This window comes from Macaca fascicularis, chromosome 19 (genome assembly GCF_037993035.2).
Source record: "Macaca fascicularis isolate 582-1 chromosome 19, T2T-MFA8v1.1".
NCBI lineage: Eukaryota > Metazoa > Chordata > Mammalia > Primates > Cercopithecidae > Macaca > Macaca fascicularis.
In genome coordinates this window covers 57158247-57183283 of record NC_088393.1, presented here as the reverse complement: position 1 = coordinate 57183283, position 25037 = coordinate 57158247, and the positions used below count along the sequence as shown (strand labels likewise).

Below are 25037 nucleotides of genomic sequence, written 5' to 3'. Positions count from 1 at the left end.
TGTCTCAAAAAAAAAAAAAAAAGTAAGTAAAAAAAAAGATATGTTGAAGTCATAACCCGTAGTGCCTCAGAATGTGACCTTTTAAAATTTTTTTTATTTATGAAATACATGGCTTTATTCAGAAATAGAGTTTACAGATGTGATTAAGTTAAAATGAAGTTATTAGGGTGGTCCCTAATCCAATTTAAGCAATGTTTTATTAAAAAGGGAAATTTGGAAGATGAAAGCAGAGGTTTCAATGATACAACTAAAAGCCAAAGATGGCCAGCAAAATACTAGACGTGACAGGACAGACATGGAACAGGCTCTCCCCCACAGCCCTCAGAAGAAAATGACTTGGTCGATGTCTTGATTTTGGATCTCTAACTGTGAGACAAGAAATTTCTGTGATTTAAAGCCACACAGTTTTTGGTACTTTGGCAGCCCTAGGAAACTAATACAATAGGTCCAGCACAGGGGCTCATGCCTGTAATCCCAGCACTTTGGAAGGCCGAGGCAAGGCAAGAGGACTGCTTGAGCCCAGGAGTTCAAGATCAGCCTGGGCAACATGGCAAGACCCCATCTCTAAAAAAAAAAGAAAGTCAATGAAATTTTATATTTTCTCGGCAAAAATCATGCCAGTAAGAAAGGAAGCAAACAGAGGGACCCAACATAGGATTAAAAAGGAGTTTCATTTCTAAAAAAAATAGGCCGGACGCAGTGGCTCACGCCTGTAATCCCAGCACTTTGGGAGGCCGAGGCTGTCGGATCACGAGGTCAGGAGATCGAGACCATCCTGGCTAACACGGTGAAACTCCGTCTCTACTAAAAATACAAAAAATTAGCCGGGCATGGTGGTGGGCGCCTGTAATCCCAGCTACTTGGGAGGCTGAGGCAGGAGAATGGCGTGAACCCAGGAGGCAGAGCTTGCAGTGAGCCGAGATCACGCCACTGCACTCCAGTCCAGGAGACAGAGTGAGACTCTGTCTCAAACAAACAAACAAACAAACAAACAAACAAACAATAAATAAATAAATAAAAATAGCCACTGGGCACAATGGCTCACGCCTATAATCCCAGCACTTTGGGATCCAGCCGAAACGGGTGGATCACAAGGTCAGGAGATGGAGACCATCCTGGCTTACGTGGTGAAACCCCGTTTCTACTAAAAATAAATAAACAAATAAAATTTTTTTTTTTTTTTTTTTTTTTTTTGAGACGGAGTCTCGCTCTGTCTCCCAGGCTGGAGTGCAGTGGCCGGATCTCAGCTCACTGCAAGCTCCGCCTCCCGGGTTCCCGCCATTCTCCTGCCTCAGCCTCCCGAGTAGCTGGGACTACAGGCGCCCGCCACCTCGCCCGGCTAGTTTTTTGTATTTTTTTAGTAGAGACGGGGTTTCACCGTGTTAGCCAGGATGGTCTCGATCTCCCGACCTCGTGATCCGCCCGTCTCGGCCTCCCAAAGTGCTGGGATTACAGGCTTGAGCCACCGCGCCCGGCACAAATAAAATTTTTAAAAAAATATGGCCAGGTGCGGTGGCTCAAGCCTGTAATCCCAGCACTTTCAGAGGCCGAGACGGGCGGATCATGAAGTCAGGAGATCGAGACCATCCTGGCTAACACGGTGAAACCCCGTCTCTACAAAAAAATACAAAAAACTAGCCGGGCGAGATGGCGAGCGCCTGTAGTCCCAGCTACTCGGGAGGCTGAGGCAGGAGAATGGCGTAAACCCGGGAGGCGGAGCTTGCAGTGAGCTGAGATCCGGCCACTGCACTCCAGCCTGGGCAACAGAGCAAGACTCCATCAAAAACAAAAAAAGAGAGGCCGGGCGCGGTGGCTCAAGCCTGTAATCCCAGCACTTTGGGAGGCCGAGACGGGCGGATCACGAAGTCAGGAGATCGAGACCATCCTGGCTAACACGGTGAAACCCCGTCTCTACAAAAAAATACAAAAAACTAGCCGGGCGAGATGGCGAGCGCCTGTAGTCCCAGCTACTCGGGAGGCTGAGGCAGGAGAATGGCGTAAACCCGGGAGGCGGAGCTTGCAGTGAGCTGAGATCTGGCCACTGCACTCCAGCCTGGGCGACAGAGCGAGACTCTGTCTCAAAAAAAAAAAAAAAAAAAAAAAGAGGAAAAATGGGAAATTTTATGTAATTTTACCATAATAAAAAACAAAGTCGGCTGGGCGTGATGGCTCACACCTGTAATCCCAACACTTTGGGAGGCCGAGGTGGGCCACTCACTTGAGGTCAAGAGTTCGAGGCCAACATGGTGAAACCTTGTCTCTACTAAAAATACAAAAAATTAACTGGGTGTTGGGGAGTGGGAAGTGGAGGTTGCAGTGAGCCGAGAACTTGCCACTGCACTCCAGCCTGGGCAACAGATTATCCCAGCACTCTGGGAGGCTGAGGAGGGAGGATCACTTGAGTCCAGGAGCTCGAGACCAGCCTAGACAACATAGTGAGACCCCCCCGCTCCAAAAAATTTTTTTAATTAGGCAGGCATGCTGGCCTGGCTAATTTAAAGTAGTCCCAGCTACTTATGGGGCTAAGGCAGGAGGATTGCTTGAGTCCAGGAGGTCGAGGCTATAGTAAGCTATGATCACACCACCACACTCTAGTCTTGGCGACAGAGTGAGACCCTGTCTCAAAAAAATAAAAATAAGGAAGTTCAAACTGGGCTCAGGAAGAGGATCAGTCCAAAGTACAAGTCACAAGCAGGGTCTGCTTGGGTCTGGGGAGAAGGCAGCATTAGATTGGATCAGAGTTCAGGGACTAAAGACAGAATTCATTAGACGGCGTTCAAGAGTCATGAGGGGGCCATGGGTCATGCTGGGTGAGGTCGGATCAGAGAGCAGTCAGGCCTCACCTGAACATGGCAATGAGCAAATTGACCAGCAGGATGTTGGCCACGAGCAGGAAGATGACGAGGAGCAGCACCACCAGCCAGTTGGCATACTGGGAGACACAGACACCCGCCTGGGTCCGGGGAGGGTGTGCCCAGAAGCCGGGCTCCGACGAGCAGTTGCTGTGCTCCATGAGGGCCACTGTGAAGAGAGACATTCAGAGATCGGGGGAGGGGGACAGAGACCTAAGAAAGAAAGACTGCCAGGTGTGGTGGCTCATGTCTGTAATCCCAGCATTTTGGGAGGCAGAGATGGCCGGATCACCTGAGGTCGGGAGTTCGAGACCAGCCTAACCAATATGATGAAACCCCATCTCTACTAAAAATACAAAAATGTTAGCCAGGCGTGGTGGCACGAGCCTGTAGTCCCAGCTACTCGGGAGGCTGAGACAGGAGAATCACTTCAACCTGGGAGGCAGAGGTTGCAGTGAGCTGAGATCGTGCCGTTGCACTCCAGCCTGGGCAACAGGAGCAAAACTCCATGTAAAAAGTAAAGTAGAGGTTCCTCTTTAAAGACTTTCCTCCCTATCTAATTAAGAATAAATAGTAACTTCTCTTAGAAACAAAATGTATTCACAGACCTGCTAACATTCTTAAATATCTGTTAGCCGTAATAAAGAAATCAGTGTACTCTACGTTCTTAGCTCCCACAATTTAGCCTAAATATTTGCCCTGGCATGCTTATACCGGTCCAAGCAAGCATTAGGTCATAGCCTGTTCCTCTTCCTTATTTGAAGGTGTTTTTACCTTTCTCAGCATTCCACAAGTTACCTCCTCCTTCCTTTGTTCTCCTCTGCCTTTGCTTCTTTTAAAAAGTTCTAAGTTACCAGCCAATCAAGACAAATACAAAATGTAAAGTCCGGTTCCAGCCAATAAAAACCAGACACAGCAGCAAGATAGACGCGTCAGGTTATAAATGACCCTATCTCCTTTGTTCCGTGTATTCTCGTGGCAGAACTGCTGGCGAGTGTACACTTTCTACAAAAAATTAAAATGGCCTTACTAAAAAAATTAAATTTATGTTCAAGTACTATTTCTTTACGACACCAAAAAACAAACATTTCTAACATCCATCTAAAAAAAAAAAAAAAAAAAAAAAAAGACAGACAGAAAGACAGGGGATGGGGTGGGCAGAGACCCAGAGAGAAGATGATGGGGAAGATAGGGATCCAGAGATCCAGAGAAAGAGGGAGACAGAGACTCAGAGAGACGGAGACATTTTCTTAGAAACAGGGGCACAGAGACCCAGAGAACGGGGACAGAGACTCAGAGGGAGGCTGTGAGGCCCTGTCATCCCCACCTACCGTCCATGTCCTCCTGGGGGATCTGCCCGAAGATCTGCAGGTAAGGACGGTAGAAGACGCGGCGCAGGATACTTGGGAGGTCACTGTTCCGTGGCCTTAGGAGCCCCTCCGTGGCCACGCCATAGGCCACCAGCCACACGCCGAGGAAGAAGAGGAAGAAGAACACGTCCTTCATCTGTGGGGAGATGTGGCTGAATCTGGCCCCGCCCTTCCCCACCCCTTATCCCAAAACCACGCCCCTTGCTCCCCAAAGTCACACCCTTTCTCCACAGACCACTCCCTCTCCAGCCCCACCCCTTTTCCTATGGCCCCGCCCACTTCCACCCCACCCCTCCCTCACCATCTTGTTCACGATGACGATCTTGGGCCCCAGCTGTTTGTTGACCGTGAAGATGTGCAGCAGCCGCACCGTAAAAACCATGAAGTCAATGCAGAGGACGGTGCGGCCCAGGTGGTACAAACCCGGGGTCAGCCTGTGGTGTGGGGAGATGCCGCAAGGGTTACTCAAGTGTCACAAGACGCCAAGGAAAATGGGAGTCTTCCCAATGTCATGCTTCAGATGAAGCTGCAGCCTCCACCGGGCAGGACCAGGACCCTCCCAGTCACCCGGGGTTTACTCAAATTTACTCAGTGCCACGCTGGTCCACGCAGGGCACTGGCACCCATTTGAAAAATGGCTGCGCCTATTAACTAATAACTGAATGAATGATGGCCTTAGCAAAGAGCTGGCCCCTGTAAGAATCAAGCTGGGAAAAACTGTCGGAATATCTGTTCAACCTATAAAAGGCAAAACATATAGAGTCCCTACAAACCAATAAGCAAAAGGAAGGAATAGGAAGGAAGCCAGATAAAGGATACCATGTACAATTCACACAGGAAGTTCAAACGGCCAGTAAACATCAGAAATTCCTATGGGGAAAATAAAAATGCTACCCCTATTTTGCATCCTCATGTACTTAAATTTTGGATGGATTAAAAACCTAGTGTATGGACAGGTGCAGTGGCTCACGCCTGTAATCCCAGCACTTCGGGAGGCCGAAGCGGGCTCAAAAAAAAAAAAAAAAAGGAAAGAAAGAAAGAAAGGGAGAAAGGTAGAAAGAAAGAGAAAGAAAAGAAACATATAAAATGAAAGTGAAAAGACAAGTCACAGAATTCATGAAGATATTAAGACCAACAAAACTACCAAGGATTAGGATCCAGAGTATAAGGAGAAGAGCGAGAGATATATATATATAAAATCAATGGGCCAGGCGTGGTGGCTCACGCGTGTAATCCCAGCACTTTGGGAGGCTGAGGCGGGCGGATCATGAGGTCAGGAGATCGAGACCATCCTGGCGAACACGGTGAAACCCCGTCTCTACTAAAAATACAAAAAATTAGCCGGGCATGGTGGTGGGCGCCTGTAGTCCCAGCTACTTGGGAGGCTGAGGCAGGAGAATGGCGTGAACCTGGGAGGCGGAGGTTGCAGTGAGCCGAGATCACACCACTGCACTCCAGCCTGGGAGACAGAGCAAGACTCTGACTCTAAAAAAAAAAAATCAATGAACCCTAATTTTAAAAATGGGGGGGGGCAAAGAAGACAATTGACACAAGCACATGTGGCCATTAAGCTTAGGAAAAGAGGTCCAACCTACCTGGTAGTCAATAGTACATAAATTAAAACAAGGAGAAGTCATGTTTGCCCATTAAATTGGCAATATTTTTTTTCAGTTAAATTGAGAGCTACATTTTAGAGTCAAAGTATCAGGCATTGTCAAGCATGGCCTCAAGAGGGCACTCTCTTACCCTGATGGCAGGGGTGGAAATGGGTGAAGCTACTTAGAACGGAATCTATCCATCTCAAGAACATATGTATGCTTTGACCCATACACTTTACATCTGGGATGTAAACTTTTATTATTTTGGAATAATAAAAAAAACATAAGGCTGGGCATGGTGGCTCACACCTGTAATCCCAGCACTTTGGGAAGCCAAGGTGGGAGGATTGTTTGACCCCAGGAGTTTGAGACCAGCCTGGGCAACACAGTGAGACCCCATCTCTATTTAAAACGAGAGAGAGAGAACCTAAATGTCCATCTAGAAGGAACTGGCAAAACAAAGGATGATTCATCCATTCCATTCTGGAGATGATTAGACATTTCTCCCTTTTTGTTTGTTTGTTTGAGACCGAGTTTCACTCTTTTCACCCAGGCTGGAGTGCAGTGGCTTGATCTTGGCTCTCAGCAACTTCCGCCTCCAGGTTCAAGCAATTCTCCTGCCTCAGCCTCCCGAGTAGCTGGGGTTACAGGTGCCCGCCACCATGCCCGGCTAACTTTTGTATTTTTATTAGAGATGGGGTTTCACCATGTTGGGCAGGCTGATCTCGAACTCCTGACCTCAAGTGATCCACCCGCCTCGGCCTCCCAAAGTGCTGGGATTATAGGCGCGAGCCACCGTGCCTGCCCACTTCTCCCTTTTAAGCTGAGATCTTTCCATTTTTCTCATGTAGTAATTCTTCCTTCACCTGGAAAGTGGTGGGTTTGATAAATTGTCCAAAATATTGCTGGCAATCCTAGAGCATGGTAGCATATGGCCTTAGCCCTTTCATCTCAAAAGTCACTTTATACAAAATACAACGAATGATAAACAGAAGTATTAGTGTTCTACAAAACTCTCATATCTTGCTCCCTGCTTGAATAAATTATTTATGTTGAATCACTTTGTAACACTGCTAACACAGCTTAGAGGAAGCCTGACTTTCAGCGTGGCTACTGAGAAAAGCTTGAGTAGGGATCATCACTGTCATCACTGTCAACCATTCAGGATGTGTCAGGTCCCTTGTAAACAGTCACCAGGTTGTTGGCCAGGCACGGTGGCCCACATCTGTAATCCCAGCACTTCTGAAGGCTAAGGCGAGTGGATCACTTGAGGCCAGGAGTTCAAGACCAGCCTGGCCAATATGGCAAAACCCCATCTCTACAAAAAAATACAAAAAAAAATTTAGCTGGGTATAGTGGTGCATGCCTGTAATCCCAGCTACTCGCAAGGCTGAGGCAGGAGACTCGCTTGAACCCAGGAGGTGGAAGTGGCAGTGAGCCAAGATCGTACCACTGTACTCCAGCCTGGGCAACACAGCGGAACTCTGGCAAAAAAAAAAAAAAAAAAAGAAAAGAAAGAAAAAAAAAAAACAAACAAACAAAAAACCAGTCACCAGGTTGTGTCCACAAAGTTTTCTGTTTGCTCTCCTCAAAAGCAAGAGTATCCTAATGTGGCAGGGCAAGGGTTAAACCCTTAGTGTGGAGGGATGGAAGGATGGAAGGAAGAAAGAAATGAAGGAAGGAAGGAAGGGGGAGGGAGGGAGAGGGGCAGAGGAGACAGGGAGAGAGAGAGAGAAAAGAAAGAGAAAAAGAGAAAGAAAGAAGAGAGAGAAAGAGAATGAAAGAACGAAAAGAAAGAATGAAAGAAAGAAAACAGAAGGAAGGAAAACGAAGGAAGGAAGGAAGATGAAGGAAGGAAGGAAGGAAGGAAGGAAGGAAGGAAGGAAGGAAGGAAGGAAGGAAGAAAGGAAAAGAGTAAGTCGGGGGCAGGAGGGCAAGGGGCCTGGGACCAACGAGCTGTGTGGAGGAACAGGAGTGAGGAGGTGAGGTTGGCACCCAGGTCGGGGCGCTCCCAGAAATATGTGTTAACCTTCACACCTAGCAATAAATAGCCACAGAGGCTGAGTGGTGGACCGTGGGGTTTTCTCCTGAATCCTGCCTTCTCTGAAGCCAGATCTCCAGGTGCCAGTCAATTACCCTGGGGCAATCGTCATGCCTGACTTTCCTAAGAGGGGTTTTGTTTCTTTTTCTGCAGTCAGCAAGGATGGCTTGACCTGCTGCCCAGCTGCGGGGAAGCCAGGAGTGGAGACCCGGGGAGTGGGCAGGAAGGATGAGAGGTGGCCAGGGGCCGGGGTTCCAAGGCCCCGGGGCACTCACCGGCAGCCCACGCCCAGGAGGAAGCAGGTGAGGGCCACTAGGTCGCACTGGTTCCAGCTGTCGGCGAGGTAGAGGCGCAGGCGCTGGCTCAGTGAGGCATGGCCGGGCCCGGGGCCCCCGCTGGCCAAGCTGCCCCCGCCTCCGCTCAGGCCCTGGCGCAGCTCCTCGCACAGCAGTGTGAACGCCCAGAAGTAGAGCAGCAGCTCCAGGGCGCCGGGTGGCGCCGGCTGGAAATCCACGAGCAGCACCCGCGCGAACAGCAGCAGGAACAGCAGGTAGCTGACCACGTTGCCCATGAAGACGGTCACCGGCGCTCCCCAGAAGTGGAACCAGCGGCGTAGGCACCAGTGGCCCCCGCAGTAGCCCCCGCAGCAATCCCGGCGGCCGGGCTGGCGCGGGACCCCCAGCGGCGTCTTCTCCGCGGGGTCCGCCGTCCTGTTGGGGAGAGAAGAGAAGAGACCGTGTCGCAAACGACGAGAGTCCTGATCTCCACCATCATGGAGACTTTTGGCCTGGCACATCTGACCCTGCTGACCTGAAACTCAGTCTGCCCAGCGCTACCTTCTTGGGTTTTAACTCTTGTATCTAACCTCTGACCTCTGAAATCTCCCGTCAAGAGGTGGACTGATCGCTTGAGCCGAGGAGTTGGAAACCAGCCTGGCCAACATGGCAAAACCTCGTCTCTACAAAAAATATTTTAAAAATTTAGCTCTCTACTAAAAAAAATACAAAAAACTAGCCGGGCGAGGTGGCGGGCGCCTGTAGTTTCAGCTACTCCGGAGGCTGAGGCAGGAGAATGGCGTGAACCCGGGAGGCGGAGCTTGCAGTGAGCTGAGATCCAGCCACTGCACTCCAGCCTGGGTGACAGAGTGAGACCCTGTCTTGAAAGAAAGAAAGAAAGAAAGAAAAAGAAAGAAGAGAGAAAGAGAGAGAGAGGGAGGGAGGGAGGGAAGGAGGGAGGGAAGGAAAGAGGGAAAGAAGGAAGGGAAGAAAGGAAAGAAGGAAGGAGAGAGAAAGAAAAAAGAAAGAAAGAAAGAGAGAGAGAGAAGGAGGGAGGGAGGGAGGGAAGGAGAAAAAGAAAAAGAAAGAAAGAAAGAAAGAAAGAAAGAAAGAAAGAAAGAAAGAAAGAAAGAAAGAAAAAGAAAGAAAGAAAGAAAGAGGCCAGCGGTGTAATCCTAGTACTTTGGGAGGCTGAGACAGGCGGATCATCCGAGGTCATGAGTTTGAGACCAGCCTGGCCAACATGGCGAAACCCCGTCTCTACTAAAAATACAAAAATTAGCCTGGTGTGGTGTGCGCCTGTAATCCCAGCTACTAGGGAGGCTGAGGCAGGAGAATCGCTTAAACCTGGAAGGCGGAGGTTGCAGTGAGCTAAGATCATGCCACTGCACTCCAGCCTGGGCAACAAGAGCGAGACTCCGCCTCAAAAAAAAAAAAAGTTTGATAAATATTCTATTTCATTCACTTAGACCTGCTTTTTAAAATACCTTTATGGTGACCATAGCATAGTGATTAAAAGCAGGGGCCTTGGGGCAAAATAGGTGAAAAATCCCTCAATGAACTGATTCCACTTGCTACAGAGGGATGGAGGTATGTGTAGCATGAAGCAAATCAATTTCTAGTGACGGCCTCCTTGATGGCAGAACCAAATCTTGAGCCAAACCTTGAGCTAGGCATTTGGGAAGCTTCCTCAGTATCTCAGCCCCTGATGGGATGTGTGATATAGTTTGGATGTTCGTCCCTTCCAAATCTCACATTGAAATGTAATCCCTGGGCCGGGTGCGGTGACTTACACCTGTAATCCCAGTACTTTGGGAGGCTGAGGCGGGAGGATCACAAGGTCAGGAGTTCAAGACCAGCCTGGCCAATATGGTGAAACCCTGTCACTATTAAAAGTACAAAAGTTAGCTGGGCGTGGTGGTGGGTGCCTGTAGTCCCAGCTATTCAGGAGGCTGAGGCAGGAGAATCGCTTGAACCCAGGAGGCGGAGGTTGCAGTGAGCTGAGATTGCACCACTGCACTCCAGCCTGGACGATGGATCGAGAATCCATTTCAAAAAAAATAAAAAAGGAAGAAATGTAATCCCTGGCTGGGCACGCTGGCTCACACCTGTAATCCTAGCACTTTGGGAGGCCAAAGTGGGCGGATCACTTGAGGTCAGGAGGTCAACACCAGCCTGGCCAACATGGTGAAATCCTGATTCTACTTTAAAAATACAAAAATTAGCTGGGCATAGTGGCATGCACCTCTACTCCCACCTACTTGGAAGGCTGAGACAGGCGGATCAGGAACCCAGGAAACAGAGGCTGCAGTGAGCCAAGACTGCACCATTGCACTCCAGCCTGGGCAACTGAGGGAGACTCCATATCAAAAAAAATAAAGAAAAGAAAAAAAAGACAAGACAAGACAAGAAGGAAGGAAGGAAGGAAGGAAGGAAGGAAGGAAGGAAGGAGAGAGAGAGAGAGAAAGAGAGAGAGAGAAAGAGAGGAAAGAAAGAGAAAGAAAGAAAGAAAGAAAGAAAGAAAGAAAGAAAGAAAGAAAGAAAGAAAGAAAGAAAGAAAGAAAGAAAGAAAGAAAATGTAATCCCTAATGTTGGAGGTTGGGCCTGGGAAAGGTGTTTGGGTCCTGGTGGTGCGTCCGTCATAAATGGCTTAGCACCATCCCTTTGGTGACTTTTTGCTCAGTTACTTCACATGAGATCTATGTGGCACCCCCTACTCCTGCTTCTGCTCTTGCCATGTGATACACTGGCTCCTCCCTCACTTTCTGCCATGAGTGGAAGCTTCCTGAGGGCTCACCAGCAGCAGATGCCAGCACTATGCTTCCTGTACAACCTGCAGAACCATGAGCCAATGAAACCTCTTTTCTTTATAAATTACTCAGTCTCAGGTATTCCTTTGTAGCAACTCAAGAGGGGACTAACACAATGTGGAAGTGCCACATGTCCTGAACTGCCCAGGATGTCCCCACCTCACACAGTGCTGGGGGCTCCACTCACCCAACAGGCCCTTCTCCGTTAACGGCACTATCCATGTCGAACTCTAGCTCCTCCCGTGTGTGCTCCTCTTCTGATTTCCTGGCAAGGAGGGAAGCACAGAGTGAGAAATAAGGGGAAGAGGAGGTGGAGAGGCATTCTCCAGCAAAACTCAAACTTCTTCACCTGGAGACGTGGCAGAGAGACAGAGAGGTGGTCTCCTAAAGTCACCCCAAAGGGACCTTCCCCCAGAGCCATGGCCAGAAAGGCAGAGTAACTGCCACTAGAGACACAGGGAGGATCCCCCCAAAACTCACCTCCCACAGCACTCCCTTAGTGGATGGAGAGAGAGTCCCATTCCCAGGGAAGGGACACAATGGGCAGATGAGGGAAGAAAGGTGGGCAGAGTGAGCAGGAAGGAGAAACTGAGCACCCCGCCCCCATCCCCACCACTCTTACCCCAGGGTACTGACCTGAAGGTGATGAGGCGGGTGTAGATGAGTGGGGGGCAAAAGAAGGCAAGAACCAGGGCCCAGATGGGTGTAGTGCTGGCCATATCTCCCCACCACTTCTGTGTCAGCAGAGACTGTGGAGGGTGGGCAGGATTAGGATCCAAATATCCCCCACAGCCCCCTCCCTAAGATGCCCAGCAAGGGTTGGACCACAGCTCCAAAGTACAGAGCAAGTGCCCAGTGTCACAGTCACAACTATTGAGGTAGGGGAACAGTGGTGAAAGGCAAAGACAACTTGGGCCAGGTTTTGACAGTAAACAACCAACACCTAAATTGACACTATATGGCAGATACAGGGCTAAGCATTTTATGTAGAGTAGTCCACTGAATCCTCGACACATAAGGGGGTGGGTACTAGTATCTCCTCCTTGGCACACATGAGGCACAGAGAGGTTAAGGAAATGGCCCAAAGAAACACAGCCTGTATATGGTAGAGCTGGATGAGTTTAACCACTATCCACAGCAAGGGACTCTGGGTAGCTGTTTGAAATGTGGGCCAAACCATTCCAACAGATGAGGATGGGACTTCCTGTTGGGTGGGCACAACTTCCTGTACTGAAGTGAGATTCTGAGCCCCTGTCAGATTTGAACTAAAAATACTGATAATGTTTCCAAAATGTCAATTTGTCAGGATCGGAGAGACTGTGGGAGCAAGTGGGGCTTCCCAAGGCAGACGATTTCCTATAGAAAGGGTGGGATTTCCTAGGCCAAAGTTTATGTCCAAAAATAAAAGGTAATTGTTCAGTGAGGCCATTCTAATTGCTGAGAACTGAAACTAGGGACCTCTAAAAGAAGTGGAAAGGGTTTCCTGTGGATGACATGGGACTTCCTGTGGATAACGTGGGACTTCCTGTGGATGACTCAGGACTTCCTTTGAAAGAAATGGGCTCTTCCGTGAAAGGGGGAAGGACTTCTTAGGTTAAAGGTGTAACTTCCTGATAGGGTCACCAGGAGTTTCTCTATCTGGAGTGGAACTTTTTAGGAGGATGGGCTTTGCCGTGGGAAGGTTGGCTTTTAGTGGAAGGGAGTGAGGCTTCTTATGGGAAGAGCAGCCTTTCTGAGAGAGAAGAGAGACTTTCTGCGTAGTCTCCAGGGAGAGGGGCTGGTCAAGACCATAGATGTTCCCAATGGCAGGGGCTCATCCCTGACCTTCCCAGAGTCCACTTGGAGACTGTTTGGGATGTTGATGTCGCAGATACTCACCTGTACCCCATCCTGGGCAAAGAAGGCACGGGCGTCAGCTTGCATGGCCAGCTGCAGGCAAGTGGCATCCCCCCAGAGCGGGCAGCGACGGAGGAGGAGGCGGGCAGCCCTTACCTCACTGCTGTGATAGCACTCACCAAAGAGGTCTAGAGGCAGAGGAGTTAGTTATGTGACAGGGATGGGAAGTAGGGTGAGGGTGTGAAGGGAGAGGAAAGGGAATTTAAGGGGATGGTGCAGGGATATGTGAGGAGTGCGGGCATGCACATTCCCCCCTGGCGGCAGCCCCCGTCCCTGCTCCCAGGCACCATGCTCCACGCACCAACGCCCATCCCCTCAAACTTGATCGCCAGGTCTTTCCTCCGTGCTGCCTCCTCAGCATCAGGCTCCAAACGTGCCATCACCCGGAGCAGCAAACAGGCCCCAAGAGCTGAGGAAACTGCATTGGAACCCTGGAGAGACAAAGAGGGCATGGATGCCTCAAAGAGGGTTCATAGAGGGGGAGAAAGCCTGAAGTCAAGGGAAGGGATAGAGTCAGAGGTCAGAAACTAACTGGGGTCATCAGAGGCCAAGGAAGAAGTAATGTTTGGAGACGGATCTGGAAGAAACTGAACGTCAGTTGAAAATACCAGAAGTCAGGTGGTTCAGAGACCAGAGATGCAAGTCACGGATGCAAGTCAGGGGTTAGAATGAATTCAGCAGTCACAGTCAGGTCAAGAAACAGTTGGAGACTGGGTAAAGTGGCTCATGACGGTAATCCCAGCACGTTGGGAGGCTGAAGTGAAACCACCTTTGCAAAAATTACAACTGAGGAAATTATGACAATGAAAGAAATCAGACCTAACTGACTCCATCTTGCTTCTTTTTTTTTTTTTTTTTTGAGACGGAGTCTCGCTCTGTCGCCCAGGCTGGAGTGCAGTGGCGCGATCTCAGCTCACTGCAAGCTCCGCCTCCCGGGTTCACGCCATTCTCCTGCCTCAGCCTCCCGAGTAGCTGGGACTACAGGCGCCCACAACCGCGCCCGGCTAATTTTTTGTATTTTTAGTAGAGACGGGGTTTCACCGTGGTCTCGATCTCCTGACCTTGTGATCCGCCCGCCTCGGCCTCCCAAAGTGCTGGGATTACAGGAGTGAGCCACCGCGCCCGGCCGACTCCATCTTGCTTCTAACCCTTAAGCTGTCCTTGCTCATTCCTGGGCACAGGCTGAACTAACTTTGGGAAGGAATTCAGTTCATGGTTTGACTCTGAAACAAAACCGATAATAGCCCTTTCCCAAAAGACGCCCTTCTTGCCTGGGGACCAGTCTGCCTTTGATGACTAACAAATTAGCTACAAGATTAGAAATTAGGGGCCGGGCGTGGTGGCTCACGCCTGTAATCCCAGCACTTTGGGAGGCTGAGGCGGGCGGATCATGAGGTCAGGAGATCGAAACCATCCTGGCTAACATGGTGAAACCTCGTCTCTACTAAAAATACAAAAGATTAGCCAGGCGTGTTGGCGGGCGCCTGTAGTCCCAGTTACTCGGGAGGCTGAGGCAGGAGAATGGTGTGAACCTGGGAGGCAGCGCTTGCAGTGAGCCAAGATTGTGCCACTGCACTCCAGCCTGGGCAACAGAGCGAGACTCTGTCTCAAAAAAAAAAAAAAAAAATTAGAAATTATGGTTAGGAGGTCATGCAGCCTCTGGCTCCCCAGATTGCTCGTGGGGATAACATTACTATTGTAAAACCTAAGATGAGTGCTTGAGATAGTTTGCAGACCTTGCACTGAATGGATCAGCTGACATCACCCAGACGGTAATCTGGCTCAGTGAGTTCTGCCTTCCCACTCAGGAACAAAAGACAGCAAGAAAAACTCACTTGGGCTCCCTGTGAGTCCATCTCCTACCTGACCAATCAGCACTCCCCACTTCCCAAGCCCCTACCCACCAAATTATCTTTAAAAACTCTCATCCCTGAATCCTCAAGGAGACTGATTTGAGTAATAATAAAACTGAGGCCTCCCGCACATCCGGCTCTGCGTGAATTACTCTTTCTCCATTACATTTCCCTGTTTTGATAAGTCGGCTCTGTCTAGGCAGCAGGCGAGGTGAACCCATTGGGGGGTTACAGATGCAGGAGGATTGCTTGAGCCCAGGAATTCAAGACCAGCCTAGGCAACATAGTAGACTCCATCTCTACAAAAAAAAATTTTTTTGGCCGGGCACGGTGGCTCATGCCTGTAATCCCAGCACTTTGGGAGGCCGAGGCAGGAGGATCACAAGGTCAGGAGATCGAGACCATCCTGGCTAAAATGGTGAAACCCTGTCTCTACTAAAAAAAAAAAAAAAAATTAGCCGGGCGTGGTGGCGGGCGCCTGTAGTCCCAGCTACTCGGGAGGCTGAGGCAGAAGACTGGCATGAACCCGGGAGGTGGAACTTGCAGTGAGCTGAGATCATGCCACTGCACTCCAGCCTGGGCGACAGAGCGAGACTCCGTCTCAAAAAAATTTTTTTTTTAGTTAGCCAGGTGTGGTGGTTTGCTCCTGTAGTCCCAGCTACTAGGGAAGCTGAGGTAGGAGGATCAAATGAGTCCAGGAAGTTGAGGCTGCAGTGAGCCATGATCATGCCACTGCATTCCAGCTTGCATGACTGAGGAGACCCTGTCTCTAACAATAAAAGTTTTAAAAGCACTTGGAGAGGTGACCAAAAATGCCAGTGTAGGGAACTTCAAAACTTCATCCCTCCACAAAAGCAATCAATAGCTAGCAAAAACTGTCAGAATCAACTTTTCTAGAATTCTGGAATCTAATCCAAAACTTACCAAAAAAACCAACAAAATGCTTAATGAAGAGACTACTAAATTGCAGTAAGAGGGCGCTGTGATATTTTAACCTACCCACTTACTATCCCCAGCTCCCCAGCTCAGTGGCAGCCTTGAAGACAAAGACACACATTCCTGGTGTGGGCCGCTGGTACTAGAGGGAGCAATTCAGACCTTACCCTCCAGAATTGTGGTCGTGTGGGGCCCTATCTGGTGGCTTCCTGAGGCAACAGCTCAAGGGCTTGACTTTGCTTCACCTGCCTTAGAGCTTTCACCAGAGAAAAAGTGGCTTTCCAGCAGTGTGTGTTAAAATCTTTTTTTTTTTTTTTTTGAGACGGAGTTTCACTCTTGTTGCCCAGGCTGGAGTACAATGGTAAGATCTCAGCTCACCACAACCTCTGCCTCCTGGGTTCAAGCAGTTCTCCTGCCTCAGCCTCCCAAGTAGCTGGGATTAGAGGTATGCGCCACCATGCCTGGCTAATTTTTGGTATTTTTTTTTTTTTTTTTTTTTTTTTTTTTGAGACGGAGTCTCGCTCTGTCGCCCAGGCTGGAGTGCAGTGGCGCGATCTCGGCTCACTGCAAGCTCCGCCTCCCGGGTTCACGCCATTCTCCTGCCTCAGCCTCCCGAGTAGCTGGGACTACAGGCGCCCACAACCGCGCCCGGCTAATTTTTTGTATTTTTAGTAGAGACGGGGTTTCACCGTGGTCTCGATCTCCTGACCTTGTGATCCGCCCGCCTCGGCCTCCCAAAGTGCTGGGATTACAGGCGTGAGCCACCGCGCCCGGCCAATTTTTGGTATTTTTAGTAGAGATAGAGTTTCTCCATGTTGGTCAGGCTGGTCACAAATTCCTGACCTCAGGTGATCTGCCCGCTTCGGCCTCCCAAAGTGCTGGGATGACAGCGGGAGTCACCGCGCCGGCTTGTTAAAATCTTTCAAAGGCAAATGAATTCTCCACAGCCACCTGAGTCAAGGAATCACAGTAGAGGCAGCAATAGATACACTAAGCGGCTTGGAAAGAAAGAGGCCATGAAAGGAAACACTTGGAGGGAATAAGGGCTTTGAAAAGCTTCCTTGTGTGCCAGGACATTCAGAAGGCTAGATGCATGACTAGGGCTAGAGGCGGACTCAGAAAATACCAGAGAAAACCTGACACTCTTACCTCTGCCTGAACTTTAGGCTCTGCACAAGCAGGAAGTGAAAACTAAAGCAGAATTGTAAACAGCTTGGCTAAGTATTGAAAGACTGCTTCAATACACAGCCATGGTGGGCCAGGCGCAGTGGCTCAAGCCTGTAATCCCAGCACTTACAGGGAGTTTCTTGTGTTTGCTTCTTTTTTTTTTTTTTTTTTTTTTTTTTGAGACGGAGTCTCGCTCTGTCGCCCAGGCTGGAGTGCAGTGGCCGGATCTCAGCTCACTGCAAGCTCCGCCTCCCGGGTTCACGCCATTCTCCTGCCTCAGCCTCCCGAGTAGCTGGGACTACAGGCGCCCGCCACCTCGCCCGGCTAGTTTTTTGTATTTTTTAGTAGAGACGGGGTTTCACCGTGTCAGCCAGGATGGTCTCGATCTTCTGACCTCGTGATCCGCCCGTCTCAGCCTCCCAAAGTGCTGGGATTACAGGCTTGAGCCACCGCGCCCGGCCTTGTGTTTGCTTCTATGGTTCCAGGCATTTAAGGACATCTCTGTCAAGTCACTAGCAGACCACTAAGCTAACAGAAGAGGGGCTTCCATGGCCACACATGACAAAGAATACAGACTTTCCTTCTAAAAAGTTTAGAGAAGTCACTAAACAGGGTGGGCGTGGTGGCTCACACCTGTAATCCCTGCACTTTGGGAGGCCAAAGCAGGTGGATCACCTGAGGTCAGGAGTTTGAGACCAGCTTGGCTAGCATAGTGAAACCCTATCTCTACGAAAAATACAAAAATTAGCTGGGTGTGGTGGTGCACACCTGTAATCCCAGCTACTTGGGAGGCTGAGGCAGGAGAATCGCTTAAACCTGGGAGGTGGAGCTTGCAGTGACCTGAGATTTCACCACCACACTCTAGCCTGGGCCACAGAGCAAGACTCCACCCCAAAACAACAACAAAAAAAAGAAAAAAGAAAAGTCACTAAACAAACAACAATGACCCACAGCAAGCAGCAGCCACAACAAACCCTGGAGGGAGGGCATAAGCTGATTTCCAGAGTTGCCACATCATCATATTCAAAATGTTCCACTTTTCAACAAAAAAAATATGAGGCATGCAAAGAAACAAGACAATATGGTTCATATACTGGAAAAAAAAAAGAAATTAATAGAGACCAGCCACAGTGGCTCACACCTGTAATCCCAGCACTTTGGGAAGCCAAGGCAGGAGAATTGCTTGAGCCCAAGAATTCAAGACCAGCTTGGGCAACATAGTAAGACCCCATCTCTGCATATTTTTTTTAAATTAGCTTGGCATGTGGCCAGTAGACCCAACTACTCAGGAGGCTGAGATGGAAAGATCTCTTGAGTCCAAGAAGGTCAAGGTTGCAGTGAACTCTGGTCACACCACTGCAGTCCAGCCTGAGTGACAGAATGAGACTCTGTCTCGACAACAACAAAAAAAAAAAGAAAAGAAAGGAAAAGAAATGAAATGAATAGAAATGAGTAGGAAAAATACATAAATGAATAGAAACTATCCCTGTGGAAACTCAGACATTGAACTTACTAGACAAAGACTTTATTAAACTGTCTTAAATATGCTCAAAGAGCTAAAGGAAATCATGAAAAAAGAACTAAAGGTAGCCAGGAAACTGATGTCTCACCACCTAGAGAATAAGAATACGGAGATAGAGGCAGTGTTTCCTGAAACTGGGTTAATTCTTTATAGAAATGTGAACACTGAATTTATTTTTTAAAAAATAATAAAAATTAAAAAAAATAAAAAGAGAAAACCAGAAAACATCTTATATGTACATAGGTCTTGAGTGAAGTGGCTGCCTTTTTTTCCTGCTTTTTATAGAAGAGATTGAGAATGGTACTCTAATCAAAAATAAAGTTTTGTAGTGGGACCAGGGGAGAAAAAAAAAAGAATACAGAGATAGAAATTACAGAAAGGAATCAAATAGAAACTCTGAAGCTAAAAAGCACAATAACTGAAACATAAAAACCACTAGAGGGACTCAACAGTAGATTCATAAAAAAGGCAAAATAAAGATCACTGAATTTGAAGCTAAGTTCATTGAGATTATCCAGCTGGAGGAGAAAAAAGAAAAACAAATGAAGGAAAATAAGTAGAGCCTAAGGGACTTGCAAGACACCATACAGAATACTAATATACACATAATGAGAGTCCAAAAGGAAAAGAGAGAAAGGGAAAGAAATAATATTTGAAGATACAATGTCCTAAAAAGTTCCAAAATTTGATGAAAGACATAAGTCTACATATCCAGGAAGCTCAAGGAACTCCAAGTAAAAGAAATTCAGAGAGATCCACACTGAGATATGTTATCAAAGGCCAAAACAAAGAGAGAATCTTGGCCAAGCATGGTGGTACATGCCTGTAATCCCAGCATTTTCCGAAGCTGAAGCAGGCGGATCACTTGAGGTCAGGAGTCCAGCCTGGCTAACATGGTGAAACCCTATCTCTACTTAAAAAAAAAAAAAAAATTAGCCAGGCATGGTGGCAAGTGCCTGTAATCCCAGCTACTTGGGAGGCTGAGGCAGGAGAATTACTTGAACGTGGGAGACTGAGGTTGCAGTGAGCCAAGATCATGCCACTGCACTGCAGCCTGGGCAACAGAGCGAGACTGTCTCGAAAAGTAAAAATATAAAATAATGCTTGATATGAGAGAGAGAAAAGAAAGAGGAAGCAGTTGGAGGCATATATCAGGGATGGAGGATGGGGCGCCTGTCAGGTGATGTCAGGGGTCAGGGAATGTATGGTAATTGTATGGTGAACGCTGGCATCCAGTGGCCTAAAGGACAGGGATGCAGGAGCGCCAAATCAGCACTCACCATCTCCCAGAAGTACATGGCCATCTGTGCCCTGTTCAGCAGCAGTGCCCAAATAAGCAGGTCACTCCAGGGGGCCTGCCCAAGGTCAGCATCCAGCGAGAGCAGCGAGGTGGCCTTGTCCGAGAGCAGACACATCTGCCAGCAAAACGAGGGGTGGTGAGGACTGGCCCCTCCCTAACACTGGCCACCACCAGCCCTGCCCCTGGTTTGGCCACACCCCTGCTCTGGCCACGCCCCATTCCTGATGTAATCCCGCCCCCAGGTCCTTCCCGCGGAGTGGGGGCCCCCCCAGGTTTGCCCGGTCCTTACGCTCTCCCCGAAGCCCTGGCCTGGGTGAGGGTCCCAGGCGCCCCCGGAGGGGTACCTCGGCGCGCACATCTTCCCCAGCAGCATCCTCAGCACATGCCCCACGTCAGGGGGCCGGGGCTCCGCAGCTCCCCCTTTTTGGGCTAGGGCTTTGGTGCCTGCGCTGTGGGACGCCTGGTCCAAAAGGTTGCGGATGAGCGAGTGGGGGGGCGCCGCGCCGTAGAGTTGGGCCAGGCGCATCGGGGTCAGAAAGCGGCCCAGGCTGAGGCCGTGGGAGATGAGCAAGCGCACGAACTCAGGTCGGTCATTCAGCAGGGCGTCCATGAGGGAGGCTTCGAGATGGAAGGACTGGCGGGGGTGGGATGAATGGGGGAAGAGATTAGCTCAAAGGTTAAGGACAAGAGACGGGAGTACAAGGGTATGAGGGACGGATGGATGGATGGATGGATGGATGGATGGATGGATGGATGGATGGATGGACGGATGGATGGACAGACGGATGGATGGATGGACAGACGGATGGATGGACGGACGGACGGATGGATGGACAAACGGATGGATGGATAAAATGGATGGATGGATGGATGGATGGATGGATGGATGGATGGATGGATGGATGGATGGACGGATGGATAGATGGACGGACGGATGGATGGACAAATGGATGGATGGACAAATGGATGGATAAATAGATGGATGAATGAACAGATGAATGGATAGATGGATGTACAGGGTGGATAGATGGATAGATGGACAGACGGATGGATGGGGACAGAGGAAACAAGTTGGGGCAGATGGACAATCAGAGATGGATGGGCAATTAAGGGAAGGCTGGACAGGCCATAATGGAAGGAGGCAGGGTGGAAAGGTGTCTAAGAAGGCAGAGAGGGAGGAGAGCACAGTCCCTTTGTCAGGATGCCCAACCCCCAGGCCCTGACCCCTCACCCGCCATTGGATGTCCCCCCGAAAGAGTTCACTCTGGGCAATGTCCACGCGGTTCCAAGCTACAGCCAAACGCAGCTCATCCAGGTAGGCTGAGGCCTCCGAGCTCCCACAGGCTGGAAGGATTAGAGGGAGAGGGGGCAAGAAGTCAGGGGAGGAGGGACATCTTATGAATGCGTATTTTGCTTCTATTTTGCATGCCTGGCTTTTAAACTCTGCATAAAGGGGGTGCTACTGGGCAGAGTGTGGGGGTCTTTAAGCAGTCAGGTTATGATAAGCACAAGGTCATTTGGCTCAGGGCCAGAGCACAGACCACTCACTGGTTTACAGCCCCCAAGAAGAAAGAAAAGGAATCACTTATTCATTTAATATTTATTGAGGTATGTTATGGACCAAGCAGTGGAGAGAGAAATTGGATACAGTTCCTACCCTGAAGAAGCTGGTTCTATTGGGGAAAATATGTCCCCCCAACACATAACTACCTTTAGAGTGCTTGGTGCCCTCACAGGTGGGCATATAATATGATTAGAACCCAGAGGAGGATATGGTCACAGAGGTATAGAGTGGCCCAAGACAGCTCCCAGAGAATGGGTGTTGAGGCAGTGCTTTGAAAGACCACCAGGATTGGGAGGTGTGCATCTAAGATGGGAAAAGGGTGTTCAAAGCAGCAGGCACAGCAGAAGCAAAGGCCTGGGTGCAAAAACAAAACAAAACAAAACAAAAAAAAAAAAAACCACACAGCAGATGATGACAAATGTGAGTCACAATGATTTCTGAAACTTGGGGTATGTTGTGAGGGGAAAGAGGTGACAACAGCACAAAATGAGATTGGAAAAAATCTGAACGTGAGAGGGACTCGGAGAGACCCTGGAGGTCTAAAACAGCAAGAGAGAACAAGAAACCCTTAAAAATTTGATCCAGCTATTTAGTGGATCCAAACATGTACAGTCAACAGGGGCATGAAAAGTCCCAAAGGGCATTTGTTGTGACATGGAGTTAGGTTTCCTTCTGCCTCCACTTGCTCTGTATCTATCTCCAAAACAAATTCATGTCATTCTGGTTGCTCCAAAAACTGGTACCACAGAAAGAGAATCTCATGCAGTGGAGATGAGCAATGGGCTCTGGGGCAGGCAGACGTGGGTTCCAGTCCCCGGTCCACCAGTGCCAGCTGAGTGACTTCAGGCAAGCCATTGGACCTTGGGAGCCTCGGTTTCCTCATCTATGAAATGGGAAATAGTGGCACCCCCTTCAGAGCACTGTAATCAATGACAGTAACTGTGGGAGGAAGTTCCATGCTGTGGTGACTCTGCAGCTTGACCAGTGTAGCCTCTAAGGCTGTAGTTGAGGAAACAGAGGCCCAGAAAGGCAGTCACATGTCTAGGACCACATGGCTTTCTGTGCTCTTTCAAAACCCAGACGTCCATTCAGAGCGGGCTTTTCTGTGATTTTCTACAATTCTAGGAAGCTCTCCTACTTCCCCCATGGTTTCAAAAGAAGCAAACAAAATCGTTTATTTATTTATTTTTTGAGACGGAGTCTTACACTGTCGCAGGGGCTGGTGTGCAGTGGCACAATCTCGGCTCACTGCAACCTCTGCCTCCCGGGTTCAAACGATAACAGGCGCTGGCCGCCACGCCCAGCCCGGCTAATTTTTTTTGTATTTTTAGTAAAGACGGGGTTTCACTATGTTGGCCAGGCTCGTCTTGAACTCCTGACCTCGTGATCTGCCCGCCTCAGCCTCCCAAAGTGCTGGGATTATAGATGTGAGCCACCGCGCCCGGCCCAAAATCATTTGTAACATTTTGCTTTATAGGCCGGGCGTGGTGGCTCATGCCTGCAATCCTAGCACTTTGGGAGGCCAAGGTGGGTGGATTGCCTGAGCTCAGGAGTTCGAGACCAGCCTGGGTAGCACAGTGAAACCCCGTCTCTGCTAAAATACAAAAAATTAGCTGGGCATGGTGGCATGCGTCTGTAGTCCCAGCTACTTAGGAGGCTAAGGCAGGAGAATCGCTTGAACCTGGGAGGCAGAGGTTGCAGTGAGCCGAGATCGCATCACTGCATTCCAGCCCGGGTGACAGAGCAAGACTCCATCTTAAATAATAATAATAATAATAGGCTGGGCGCAGTGGCTCATGCCTGTAATCCCAGCACTTTGGGAGGCCGAGGTGGGCAAATCACCTGAGGTCAGGAGTTCGAGACCAGCCTGACCAACATGGAGAAACCCCACGTCTACTAAAAATACAAAATTAGCTGGGTGTGGTGGTGCATGCCTGTAATCCCGGCTACTTGGGACACTGAGGCAGGAGAATCACTTGAACCCAGGAGGTGGAGGTTGTGGTGAGCCGAGATCACATCATTGCACTCCAGCCTGGGCAACAAGAGTGAAACTCTGTCTCAGAAATAATAATACCTTGCTTTATATTCTGCCTTAATCTGGCACCATTTGTCACCTGGACACCCGACCCTGTCCCCACCTTGTCCCTTCATACTCACCATGTTCCATACTCAACTCAGTGTCTAGCCCTCCAACTCATCTTCCCTACATCCTCATCTCAGGAACGGCCCCTCCATCTACCCAGTCAATAAGGCAGACCCCCAGGTACTGTCCTTGTCCCTTCCTGCCCCTCCCATCTCACAGGCCATCAGCCCCCAAGCTCCATGTCCCATGTCCAGCCTCCTGACTCTCTGCTGAGCCTCCCCTTCTGTCCCCCTGGCCCCAGCGGCAGCTCAAGCTTCGGCCCCCCGCAACCACTGTCACTGCAGTCTCTTCTCTCCTCCCCACTCTGCCCCCACCCACTCCCAGAGGCTCTGTTTTTGTTGTTGTTTTTTGTGACAGGGTCTTCCTCTGTCACCCAGGCTGGAGTGCAGTGGCGCCATCACAGCTCACTTCAGCTTTGAGACATCCTGGGCTCAAGCGATCCTCCTGCCTCAGCCTCCCAAGTAGCTGGAACTACAGGGACATAGTGCCGTGCCCAGCTAATTTTTTACAGAAATGGGGGTCTCATTATGCTGCCCAGGCTCGTCTCAAACTCCTGGGCTCAAGTGAACCTCCTTCCTTGGCCTTCCAAAGTGCTGTAATTACAGGCATGAGCCTTCACACTTGGCCAGAGAGTCTTTTTTATCCACACAACCGACCCTGGTCCTCTGCTGCCTCTCAAGGACAGTCTTTAGACCCTCTGCCTGGCATTTGAGGTCCTGGGTGGTTTGGCCCTACCCGCCTTACTGGCCTTGTCTCCAACACTCCCTTCATGCCAATGATACATACCAACCCTGCCAGCCTCTGACCTCTCTCCAAACATGCCCCTTCCTATGGGCTTGAGAATTATACAGACTCACATGAAAAGCCTGACCCCTGCTACTAGCCAGATGACCTTGGGCAAGTCATTTTTCCTCTCTCTGAGCCTCAGTCTCTTCATCTGCAAAATGGAGTGATAATCCTTGCAGGCAGGGAAGGGAGATGAAGGGCAAAAGAATACACCAACTGCCCAGCACTAGGCTTGCCTATGCTAGACTCTTAAGAAGCATTCATGGGCCGGGGGCAGTGGCTCATGCCTGTAATCCCAGCACTTTGGGAGGCCAAGGTGGGCAGATCACGAGGTCAGGAGGTCAAAACCATCCTGGCCAACATGGTAAAACCCCGTCTCTACTAAAAATACAAACATTAGCCAGGCGTAGTTTGCACCTGTAGTCCCAGCTTCTCCGGCGGCTGAGGCAGGAGAGTCACTTGAACCCTGGAGGTGGAGCTTGCAGTGAGCCGAGATGGCACCACTGCACTCCAGCCTGGGCGACAGAGCGAGACACCGTCTCAAAAAAAAAAAAAAAGACCTTGCCCCTTCTTTCTTGCTGAAATTCCATCCATTCAACTCTGCTATCCCCAGGCCTATCAGCCATCTACAGTTCCCCCAGTGGACTGCGATCACTTACACGCTCCTGCTGGGCTTACACCACCACCCCCTCAAACCACATCTTACAGAGCTGCCTGATTTTCTCTCAGGAGGCTGCTGAGTTAAATTCCGCAGAGTGAATCAGATTTGCCCACTGAGAGTCACCTTATGCTGAAGGATGTGCCCCCAGAGGAAATGGAACCATATTAAGACGAGATTCCTCTTACTGGGCCCCCACCAGGGACCGAGCACAACTCATACCTTGCCTTGGAGGCTTATAACACTCCTGCAAGATATTATCACCA

General features: G+C 49.5%; 1 protein-coding gene across 28 annotated transcripts in view; it reads right to left on the bottom strand.

Annotated features, from left to right (window-relative positions):
- TRPM4 (transient receptor potential cation channel subfamily M member 4) overlaps positions 1-25037 on the bottom strand; it is a 49750-nt gene that overhangs the window by 6313 nt on the left and 18400 nt on the right. For 7 of the 28 annotated variants that reach the window (XR_012427828.1, XR_006694186.3, XR_001487214.3 and 4 more), the window contains 11 exons: positions 20852-20964; positions 19910-20254; positions 19601-19735; positions 13144-13273; positions 12825-12970; positions 11583-11695; positions 11134-11211; positions 8137-8574; positions 4524-4656; positions 4184-4358; positions 2844-3021 (listed from right to left, as the gene is read on the bottom strand). Coding sequence is in view for 22 of the 28 variants with exons in the window: in XM_005589868.4 (XP_005589925.3) it covers positions 2844-3021; positions 4184-4358; positions 4524-4656; positions 8137-8574; positions 11134-11211; positions 11583-11695; positions 12825-12970; positions 13144-13273; positions 19601-19735; positions 19910-20254; positions 20852-20964 (1984 nt within the window). In the remaining 6 variants the exon portion in view is untranslated. The remainder of the gene's footprint in view (positions 1-2843; positions 3022-4183; positions 4359-4523; positions 4657-8136; positions 8575-11133; positions 11212-11582; positions 11696-12824; positions 12971-13143; positions 13274-19600; positions 19736-19909; positions 20255-20851; positions 20965-25037) is intronic. The other 21 variants (XR_012427833.1, XR_012427834.1, XM_074024159.1 and 18 more) reach the window with 7 other exon arrangements.